General features: G+C 40.8%; 1 protein-coding gene across 5 annotated transcripts in view; it reads right to left on the minus strand.

Moving 5' to 3' along the window:
- tho2 (THO complex subunit 2-like protein) overlaps window positions 1-12,143 on the minus strand; it is a 201,030-nt gene that overhangs the window by 149,567 nt on the left and 39,320 nt on the right. For all 5 annotated transcript variants that reach the window (XM_071679275.1, XM_071679276.1, XM_071679277.1 and 2 more), the window contains exons 11-12: window positions 4,494-4,680; window positions 1,760-1,904 (exon numbers count right to left, since the gene is read on the minus strand). In XM_071679275.1, the coding sequence (XP_071535376.1) occupies window positions 1,760-1,904; window positions 4,494-4,680 (332 nt within the window). The remainder of the gene's footprint in view (window positions 1-1,759; window positions 1,905-4,493; window positions 4,681-12,143) is intronic.

The following is a 12,143-nucleotide window of genomic DNA, read 5'->3' on the forward strand; positions in this document are numbered from 1 at the left end:
AAGTGGATCATAGGGTGGGGGAGGGGGCGAAAATTCTGGGGGCCTTGAAGAATGTGTGGAAGTCGAGAACATTATCTCGGAAAGCAAAAATGGGTATGTTTGAAGGAATAGTGGTTCCAACAATGTTGTATGGTTGCGAGGCGTGGGCTATGGATAGAGTTGTGCGCAGGAGGATGGATGTGCTGGAAATGAGATGTTTGAGGACAATGTGTGGTGTGAGGTGGTTTGATCGAGTGAGTAACGTAAGGGTAAGAGAGATGTGTGGAAATAAAAAGAGCGTGGTTGAGAGAGCAGAAGAGGGTGTTTTGAAGTGGTTTGGGCACATGGAGAGGATGAGTGAGGAAAGATTGACCAAGAGGATATATGTGTCGGAGGTGGAGGGAGCAAGGAGAAGAGGGAGACCAAATTGGAGGTGGAAAGATGGAGTGAAAAAGATTTTGTGTGATCGGGGCCTGAACATGCAGGAGGGTGAAAGGAGGGCAAGGAATAGAGTGAATTGGAGCGATGTGGTATACCGGGGTTGACGTGCTGTCAGTGGATTGAATCAAGGCATGTGAAGCGTCTGGGGTAAACCATGGAAAGCTGTGTAGGTATGTATATTTGCGTGTGTGGACGTATGTATATACATGTGTATGGGGGGGGTTGGGCCATTTCTTTCGTCTGTTTCCTTGCGCTACCTCGCAAACGCGGGAGACAGCGAAAAAAAAAAAAAAAAAAAAAAAAAAAAAAAAATAAGCTGGTGGCTGATTCATGTGAGAAACTGCAGAAGCTGGTGACTGAGTTTGGTAAAGTGTGTGAAAGAAGAAAGTTAAGAGTAAATGTGAATAAGAGCAAGGTTATTAGGTACAGTAGGGTTGAGGGTCAAGTCAATTGGGAGGTAAGTTTGAATGGAGAAAAACTGGAGGAAGTACAGTGTTTTAGATATCTGGGAGTGGATCTGGCAGCGGATGGAACCATGGAAGCGGAAGTGGAGCATAGGGTGGGGGAGGGGGCGAAAATCCTGGGAGCCTTGAAGAATGTGTGGAAGTCGAGAACATTATCACGGAAAGCAAAAATGGGTATGTTTGAAGGAATAGTGGTTCCAACAATGTTGTATGGTTGCGAGGCGTGGGCTATGGATAGAGTTGTGCGCAGGAGGATGGATGTGCTGGAAATGAGATGTTTGAGGACAATGTGTGGTGTGAGGTGGTTTGATCGAGTAAGTAATGTAAGGGTAAGAGAGATGTGTGGAAATAAAAAGAGCGTGGTTGAGAGAGCAGAAGAGGGTGTTTTGAAATGGTTTGGGCACATGGAGAGAATGAGTGAGGAAAGATTGACCAAGAGGATACATGTGTCGGAGGTGGAGGGAACGAGGAGAAGTGGGAGACCAAATTGGAGGTGGAAAGATGGAGTGAAAAAGATTTTGTGTGATCGGGGCCTGAACATGCAGGAGGGTGAAAGGAGGGCAAGGAATAGAGTGAATTGGATCGATGTGGTATACCGGGGTTGATGTGCTGTCAGTGGATTGAATCAGGGCATGTGAAGTGTCTGGGGTAAACCATGGAAAGCTGTGTAGGTATGTATATTTGCGTGTGTGGACGTATGTATATACATGTGTATGGGGGTGGGTTGGGCCATTTCTTTAGTCTGTTTCCTTGTGCTACCTCGCAAACGCAGGAGACAGCGACAAAAAAAAAAAATAAAAATAAAAAAATTAAAAAAAATAAAAAAAATAAAATATATATAATAAAATATAAAATATAATCGAAAAATTACTTACCATCGTTAGCTATCCTTTCCTTGTTTTCAGAGAGAATTTCAACAATGCAGTAACCCAGTACATCATATGAGAGATTTGTCAGGTACTTGAAGCTGTCCACAACAGGGCCAATGAGGTTATCGTAAAGCTGAACTTGTATCAAAATCTGGAAAACACATAAACCTTTTTGTAAGTAGAGGCTTGTCTTCTTCCAGGTACTTCCACATATCCATGAAAATATACCTAATCCTTTAATATGTGGATAGCAAGAAAAAATCAAATACCCAACTGCTTTTCCCATTCTAGCAATGTTGCCTCACTAACATGTAGGCTACTGGCATTCTGTCCACAAACATACAATCTCTCATTGTCATATGTAACACTTGACAACATTTAACTCACACAACTCATTCTTCACAACTCTAGATTTTCCTGTGGTGAACACTACCTTTTGGCAAAATGGTAGCCGCATTAGATAGAAGTAGTAAGTAGGAACACTGAGGCATGAGTATTTGCTAGAAGTACAAGGTAGAAACATTAGACAGAAGTAGTCTTCAGCAATATTAGGTAGAAGCCTCTACAAACACTGCATCAGATTGCCCTCTGCAAGTGGCCTGTTAAGGGTGATGCAATAAAGGTTAAGAAGTGGCACTAGCGTTCTTTAGTTATGGAGACTGTTGCTGTGGCCACCCCTTTCGAACAGGTATTAGCGATATACATAAATAGATGCACAGACAGACAGACAGATAGATAGATAAAATAAATGAGCAGCTTCATCTGTATATATCCACTTTTTTGCTGTCAAGTACTGAAACCATAGCCCTCCATACACAGCTAAGCTCTACCTATTCCTTGGTTTACCTTAAGCACTTCATATAACCTGGTTCAGCCCACTGACAGCAATGGTGCCCCTATTTATCACAGTGATCCAATTCAATCTATCCCATGAACTCCTCTCTCACTCCTGAAAGCTTAGGCCCCAACACCCCAAAGCCTCCTTCACTTCATCCTTCCATTTCCTTCTTTGTCTCCTCCTCCACTTATGATATGCAGAATCTCCAAAATTTCTACTCATTATGAGTGATAGAAAGACAAAATATACTATTCTTCTGTTCATTGTAGCTGGGGCATATATGTTTGTAATTCTTCAAGCAGCTGCCCCTGCCTCGAGGTGAAATACTAGATAAAACTGTTAATGCTTGAAGTGGCATCCTAAGCACTGTTACCAGACACTACAGCCCCCCTTTTTTCATGTGTACTGGTCAGAAAATGGAGAGATATCAAGAAAGTGCCCTTACCTGATGTAATAATTTGTCAAGATGTGACACTTCCAAGATAATAATAACTGATGAAAGCCCTTACTAATCATTTTAGTTTGACAAAAAAGTTTCTCTCCAAACAGTGTCCTATGAGCTAACAAGAATCTCCTTTGATGTCATGGGGGTTGGCAGCCTCCAAACCTTTACATTCTGGAGAGGTTTATGCCTCATGGGGTCAAAAGATGATATAACACTACCTCAGCACTTGTCCCGTACACAACTTGAGAAAAGAAAAATGTCAGATGTCTGATGTGCTTGGAGACAAGCAAATTATGAGGTGGTCAGCCGGTGCAGCTGGACAGCTAGTGGAATGACGATATCATCACAAGGTGGAGACAGCTGTCTGAAACGTGTTCTGGAACCACCTAGAGCCACGAATGATGTGTGGATGGTTTGTGAAGGGTGAGCCATAAACCATACCAAAATGGAGGAGGGGAAGGGGTAGGAGGTTATCAGTTTACCTTAGCTTAGTAAATAAAACACCAAAGATACAACATGAATATACACACCAAAAATACACTCCCAGATAATCACTACCAAACATAAAAAATTTACACTAAACACCTTTAAACAATTCAATCTTCTCTCTGATTTCAAACAATCCTTCTCCTGTCCCACGTCTTCTTCTTGTCCTTGAACCATCTGATGAGAGAGAGAGAGAGAGAGAGAGAGAGAGAGAGAGAGAGAGAGAGAGAGAGAGAGAGAGAGAGGGGGGGGGGGATTTCAAAAGCAATTCTTATTAACTCTCAGGACAGCCAACCCTTGAGAGAAATACCACACATCTCACTGCATGTGCCCAATAGTAATCTAGAAGTACTTCATATACTTGGCAGCAATGCAGCAAACATTGATAGGCTCATAACACACAAAAAATTTCACTAGGTTGAGTTATACATCATTCTACAAAGATATTATGCTCTGGTTTATCAAAATATGAAATTAAGATATTCTATCTAAGAACATTTTAAAATATCACATGTACATGTCAATGGCATGAATGCCCAGTAAAAGTGTTAGTAATAATCAAATAGGATTTTGCAAAGCTTGTAGTCAAAACCTATAGCTTGGGATGTACAAATGGACACAAAAGGAGATGCAAACTACATCTTCATTTCTTTAAATCTAAAATAAGAATTCAAAGAATGAGTGATGTCAAAAAAATCTGGTCAAAACCAAGAATGACTCAGCAAAGTTATGAATTGACCAAAGTTTAATTGCATGATTCCTCTTGCATCTTCATCTGAAATAACTTTGTCCTAAACAAATGCTATCATTGTATCATGCTATCTTTTCAAAAATCTAGCACCTCTCCTTAAACATGTGCTATATCACTGTATTTCTTCTTCCACATCACGTTTACCACTTTTAGTGTTATTACATACAGTAACTCAATTTTCTTGAAATATGGAACTATAACTGAATGAAGTGTTACTTACATAATGAAACATTGGTCCTGGGTTGCTATGAGTAAGTTTGCCAATACCACGACTCACAGGTTTTATGGTTTCCTTTGTGATTCGCATCATGATAAATTTAGCTTTCTTGAGGAGCCAAGCACGACGTTTCACAAGCATGGGATGCTGGTTGCACGTCTCATTTTTCCATCTGCCATACAGCTTGTATCTGCAGTAATCAGAAAGATGTAATTTCTATCAGAAAACATATCTACCTACTCATCTAGGCCCAATGTATCACTGCATATCCATATGCAACAATGAAATACCTCAGGTGTTTATTGCACAATGATTAAAGGTAAATTCCAATTTCTTTACCAAAAACAGTTTCTGCTAGCAGTGTTTTACTTTGAAGTAACTTTCTAAGCCACAAGAAGGCCTAAAATATATGCAGCACAACAAATTTCAGAGACAATCCGCTTCATCAGGTGCACACAATTCATAAGTTTTTGAATCTCAACACCACCACACAGTTTCCTAGTTCCATGTAGGATAATACACTGGCCTGACTGTTAAATGGAAAGTGGGGGGGGGTGCCTTGTGGTTAAGGGATGATGTGTTATTGTTTCTTGAAAACTCCTTCATAATCATCTGGTTGATAAAAGGATGTGCTTTGAAGTTCCCTGGGGGCAAATTCAAGTTCTTAGCATTAGCAATTAAGACATATTCAATGAAATTACGAGTAGCATAATCAGACAAGGGGTACAAGGTGACTGGGTTGTTAAAGTCTACAAGGTAATTGATTTCATGCCAATGTTTAGCAACTGCATTTCTGTGGTCATCCCTGTGTACTGAATAACTGTGCCAATAGCATCTCTCAGCTAATATCTTACCATTCTGCCCAATGTATATATCTTTACATGCCTTACATTTGACAGCATAAACACTCCCAATTATCTGATAATTTGGCCTACTTTTTATTAAGGCCTTATTGTTTTTTAGTGACTGTCTTACATTAGCTAAGTTAGGAGAATAGAGCAACACCAAACATTTAGACCTTTCATCCTTTTCCATATTTTTGTGATTAATCATCTATTTATTAATTTTGCTCTGTCGCTGTCTCCCACATTAGCGAGGTAGCGCAAGGAAACAGACGAAAGAAATGGCCCAACCCACCCACATACACATGTATATACATACATGTCCACACACGCAAATATACATACCTATACATCTCAATGTACACATATATATACACACACAGACATATACATATATACACATGTACATAATTCATAGTCTGCCTCTATTCACTCCCATCGCCACCTCGCCACACATGGAATAACAACCCCCCTCCCCCCTCATGTGTGCGAGGTAGCACTAGGAAAAGACAACAAAGGCCCCATTTGTTCACACTCAGTCTCTAGCTGTCATGTAATAATGCACGCACGAAACCACAGCTCCCTTTCCACATCCAGGCCCCACATGCCCTGGTTCAATCCACTGACAGCACGTCGACCCCGGTATACCACATCGTTCCAATTCACTCTATTCCTTGCACGCCTTTCACCCTCCTGCATGTTCAGGCCCCGATCACACAAAATCTTTTTCACTCCATCTTTCCACCTCCAATTTAGTCTCCCACTTCTCCTCGTTCACTCCACCTCCGACACATATATCCTCTTGGTCAATCTTTCCTCACTCATTCTCTACATGTGACCAAACCATTTCAAAAACCCTCTTCTGCTCTCTCAACCATACTCTTTTTATTTCCACACATCTCTCTTACCCTTACATTACTTACCCGATCAAACCACCTCACACTACATATTGTCCTTAAACATCTCATTTCCAGCACATCCACCCTCCTGCGCACAACTCTATCCATAGCCCACGCCTCGCAACCATACAACATTGTTGGAACCACTATTTCTTCAAACATACCCATTTTTGCTTTCCGAGATAATGTTCTCAACTTCCACACATTCTTCAAGACTTCCAGAATTTTCGCCCCCTCCCCACCCTATGATTCACTTCCATGGTTCCATCCACTGCCAGATCCACTCCCAGATATCTAAAACACTTTACTTCCTCCAGTTTTTCTCCATTCAAACTTACCTCCTAATGGACGACCGTCAACCCTACTGTACCTAATAACCTTGCTCTTATTCACATTTACTCTTAACTTTCTTCTTTCACACACTTTACCAAACTCAGTCACCAGCTTCTGCAGTTTCTCACATGAATCAGCCACCAGCGCTGTATTATCAGCGAACTACAACTGACTCACTTCCCAAGCTCTCTCATCCACAACAGACTGCATACTTGCCCCTCTTTCCAAAACTCTTGCATTCACCTCCCTAACAACCCCATCCATAAACAAATTAAACAACCATGGAGACATCACACACCCCTGCCGCAAACCTATTAGATGCATAAAACGTCTTTCTAGCTTTTCAGTAAGCCTTACTCACAAACCACTTATGATAACATACCTGCCTAAAGATATGTCTTATATGACTACAGTCATCTACCAGACTTATGGGATCACATATCCATAATGCTTTAATAGACATAACTACTGACATTTTTGCAGAAAACTAATTAATGTAGCTCTCGGTGCTGGGAGGTTTCCTGTAGATCTTAAAGGATAAAAGATCATATTCCCCAGTTATCAACACACTGAGAAATGGCAATCTAATTTCTTTTTCTTATTCAATCTTGAATTTGATGATGGGAATGAATGTTATTCAGTTAATTAAAAAAAATCACAATCTTGGGAAGATGGCCAAAAGGACCACATATCATCAACATATCTAAGCCAGATATTTGGATGATTACTGATTAAAGTTAGCTGATGTTTTGATAACAAGAAAATCTGATCACTTATCCTTCAAGATCTACAAGAAGCCTACCAACATTGAGATATATTCATTTTTTTCAGTACATGATCCTTCTATAAAAATGTCAGTAGTTGTCTAAATCTTTAAGAGCATTATGGATATTTGATCCCATAAGTCTGGTAGATGTTATTAATGTTGCAACCACTCTGCTCAGTCCTTCTTCTACTATCTGATACATGAAAACAGCCAAGGAAATCATGGATGGTAATAGCTTACCTGAGCAAGGAAAATCTTTGTGTTATTCAAGTAAGGAACTTTAGGCATTCTTCCCTTTGAATCCGTTTTTAAGGCTTTTTAATCTTCTTTTCTTATCCTGGTGCACTTAATTTTTATCTTGCAAATGCTGGCTTGCTGAAGTGCCATCTATACCAACATTACTACATGTCTCGTAGCTCCTTCACTTTGACATCTTTTGTTAAACCTTTCTTACCATTCTCTCTGTAACTAAGGCTAGAGGTACCCATGTTCCTACTCCTTCAAAGTAAATTTCACAGAGCCTTACACCATAAGACCCTGGTTCCAGGACACTGTATCTTATTTCCCAATCTATGATACTATAGAAAGTGTAGAGGTCTATGTAGTTTCTATGATTTTATATCTCCTCTTTATGTCTTGTCTTACCTCTGCTCTTTCTATTTTCTCCATTTATCACATAGTCAAACTTAGGCACTACATGATCACTTTTTCTTGTTGCTGTATCATATATAATATTTTCTGCATTTATGCTTGTTTATGTGATGATACAGCAATGATGGGATATCAGGCTCTCTCATCCTAGTATGCTCAATGAGAAGTTGGCATAGGAAATTTTCTTGTTTACACTTTAAAACTTGTGTTTCTGTGACTCCTTAGTCATAAAACTATCAATTAGTTCAAATTTAACCTGTCATTCATTTTGTATGTTGAAAATGTTTTATGTAGACAGCGTATAGGGACCTCTTGAATTACAAAATTTTCAGAATAACATGTATGATCCATTCACACTTCCTCAATCTATGTGGGTTTCAATATGTTATTCCTTGACAGAGGAACTGGATCCTAGTGCTGTCGCTGGGTACCCTTGTACAATACTACCAGAGGCATCTGGCAAGTGTCATAAGTACAACTTGTACAATACTACCAGAGGCATCTGGCAAGTGTCATAAGTACATATAAATAAAACAAAAAGGCTTACTAAAGCCTAAGGAAGAAGGACATTACTTCATCATCAATTTCATTTACATAATATCTGGCCCGTATGGGGTGGGCTTAAGTTTGAAATAACACAATCATCAATAGGCTGGCAGCACAGTGGTGTTGTGTTACCAGAGCCACGCAAAAAGTGCATTTTTGCAGGGCATGGATACAGTCTGTACTTTCTGGGTGTTCCAATATACTGAATGCTGCACACTTTATGGCCCTTGCATCATGCCACCAAAGCATCTTTTAAGTTCTCCTGGTAACAGTGGTGCTAAAAAGCATAAGGCAATCGCTACTGAGGTTGAGCAGGATGTGCTGAAACATTATGAGAGAGGTAAATGAACAAGTGATATCAAGTATACCCTTGGAGTTAGTGAATCTACTTTATGAATTATTCATGATACTGCAGAGAAGATAAAGCAGAGTGCCAAGAACGGATCATTAATCAGAGCATCTAAGGCCTCATATTCCTGAAGTCTAGTTATGGAGAGAATGGAACGAATGCTGAACACAAGGATCTAATAGTAAAGTCAAGAAAATTTTTCTATTACCAAACAAGAAAAGGTCCAGAGTATACATAATGACTTGACAGCAGCAAATGGAGGAGCAAAGACATTTCAAGCAAGTCTTGGTTGGTTTGAGAATTTTAGGAAATGCTACAATTATCATATCACCAAGATATCTGGTGAGGTTGTCTCAGCCAATGGTGTTTCTCAGGAACCATCAAAAGCATTGATGAAGAATGCAGTTATCATCCTATGCAAACCTTTAAAGTAGACGAGACTGAATTAATTTGGAAGAGCATGATTTTTTTCCTGTTTTTATCAATACAATACCTGGTTTAAAAAGTGAGATATACATAAGTATACGTATGTAAGTAGGAGAAATGGCCAGAGAGCGTTATTGGATTACGTGTTAATTGACAGGCGCGCGAAAGAGAGACTTTTGGATGTTAATGTGCTGAGAGGTGCAACTGGAGGGATATCTGATCATTATCTTGTGGAGGCTAAGGTGAAGATTTGTATGGGTTTTCAGAAAAGAAGAGTGAATGTTGGGGTGAAGAGGGTGGTGAGAGAAAGTGAGCTTGGGAAGGAGACTTGTGTGAGGAAGTACCAGGAGAGACTGAGTACAGAATGGAAAAAGGTGAGAACAATGGAAGTAAGGGGAGTGGGGGAGGAATGGGATGTATTTAGAGAATCAGTGATGGATTGCGCAAAAGATGCTTGTGGCATGAGAAGAGTGGGAGGTGGGTTGATTAGAAAGTGTAGTGAGTGGTGGGGTGAAGAAGTAAGATTATTAGTGAAAGAGAAGAGAGAGGCATTTGAACGATTTTTGCAGGGAAAAAATGCAATTAAGTGGGAGATGTATAAAAGAAAAGAGACAGGAGGTCAAGAGAAAGGTGCAAGAGGTGAAAAAGAGGGCAAATGAGAGTTGGGGTGAGAGAGTATCATTAAATTTTAGGGAGAATAAAAAGATGTTCTGGTAGGAGGTAAATAAAGTGCGTATGACAAGGGAGCAAATGGGAACTTCAGTGAAGGGCGCAAATGGGGAGGTGATAACAAGTAGTGGTGATGTGAGAAGGAGATGGAGTGAGTATTTTGAAGGTTTGTTGAATGTGTTTGATGATAGAGTGGCAGACATAGGGTGTTTTGGTCGAGGTGGTGTGCAAAGTGAGAGGGTTAGGGAAAATGATTTGGGGCACATGGAGAGAATGAGTGAGGAAAGATTGACCAAGAGGATATATGTGTCGGAGGTGGAGGGAACGAGGAGAAGTGGGAGACCAAATTGGAGATGGAAAGATGGAGTGAAAAAGATTTTGTGTGATCGAGGCCTGAACATGCATGAGGGTGAAAGGAGGACAAGGAATAGAGTGAATTGGATCGATGTGGTGTACCGGGGTTGACGTGCTGTCAGTGGATTGAATCAGGGCATGTGAAGCGTCTGGGGTAAACCATGGAAAGTTGTGTGGGGCCTGGATGAGGAAAGGGAGCTGTGGTTTCGGGCATTATTGCGTGGCAGCTAGAGACTGAGTGTGAACGAATGGGGCCTTTGTTGTCTTTTCCTAGTGCTACCTCGCACACATGAGGGGGGAGGGGGATGGTATTCCATGTGTGGCGAGGTGGCGATGGGAGTGAATGGGGGCAGACAGTGTGAATTGTGTGCATGGGTATATATGTATGTGTCTGTGTATGTATATATATGTGTACGTTGAGATGTATAGGTATGTATATTTGCGTGTGTGGACGTGTGTGTGTGTATACATTGTGTATGGGGGTGGATTGGGCCATTTCTTTCGTCTGTTTCCTTGCGCTACCTCGCAAACGCGGAAGACAGCGGCAAAGCAAAATAATAATAAAAAAAAAAACATCAAACATTTAGCTGTTGGAGAGTAGGGGGTTTTGTTAGTAATAAAACAGTACTGAATATTACCAGTGAAAAACTACAGTATTTACTTACCAGGAAATTTGAAATACTATGATATACTTACTTTACAATGAATTATATTGATTTTTTTTTTTCTTTGCTGTCTCCCGCGTTTGCGAGGTAGTGCAAGGAAACAGACGAAAGAAATGGCCCAACCCACCCCCATACACATGTATATACATACGTCCACACATGCAAATACATACCTACACAGCTTTCCATGGTTTACTCCAGACGCTTCACATGCCCTGATTCAATCCACTGACAGCACGTCAACCCCGGTATACCACATCGATCCAATTTACTCTATTCCTTGCCCTCCTTTCACCCTCCTGCATGTTCAGGCCCCGATCACACAAAATCTTTTTCACTCCATCTTTCCACCTCCAATTTGGTCTCCCACTTCTCCTCGTTCCCTCCACCTTCGACACATATATCCTCTTGGTCAATCTTTCCTCACTCATTCTCTCCATGTGCCCAAACCATTTCAAAACACCCTCTTCTGCTCTCTCAACCATGCTCTTTTTATTTCCACACATCTCTCTTACCCTTGCGTTACTTACTCAATCAAACCACCTCACACCACACATTGTCCTTAAACATCTCATTTCCAGCACATCCACCCTCCTGCGCACAACTCTATCCATAGCCCACGCCTTGCAACCATACAACATTGTTGGAACCACTATTCCTTCGAACATACCCATTTTTGCTTTCCGAGATAATGTTCTCGACTTCCACACATTCTTCAAGGCTCCCAGGATTTTCGCCCCCTCCCCCACCCTATTATTCACTTCCGCTTCCATGGTTCCATCCGCTGCCAGATCCACTCCCAGATATCTAAAACACTTTACTTCTCCAGTTTTTCTCCATTCAAACTAACCTCCCAACTGACTTGACCCTCAACCCTACTGTACCTAACAACCTTGCTCTTATTCACATTTACTCTTAACTTTCTTCTTTCACACACTTTACCAAACTCAGTCACCACCTTCTGCAGTTTCTCACATGAATCAGCCACCAGCGCTGTATCATCAGCGAACAACAACTTACTCACTTCCCAAGCTCTCTCATCCCCAACAGACTTCATACTTGCCCCTCTTTCCAAAACTCTTGCATTCACCTCCCTAACAACCCCATCCATAAACAAATTAAACAACCATGGAGACATCACACACCCTTGCCA

Source organism: Panulirus ornatus, chromosome 29, assembly GCF_036320965.1.
Source record: "Panulirus ornatus isolate Po-2019 chromosome 29, ASM3632096v1, whole genome shotgun sequence".
Classification (NCBI taxonomy): Eukaryota; Metazoa; Arthropoda; class Malacostraca; order Decapoda; family Palinuridae; genus Panulirus; species Panulirus ornatus.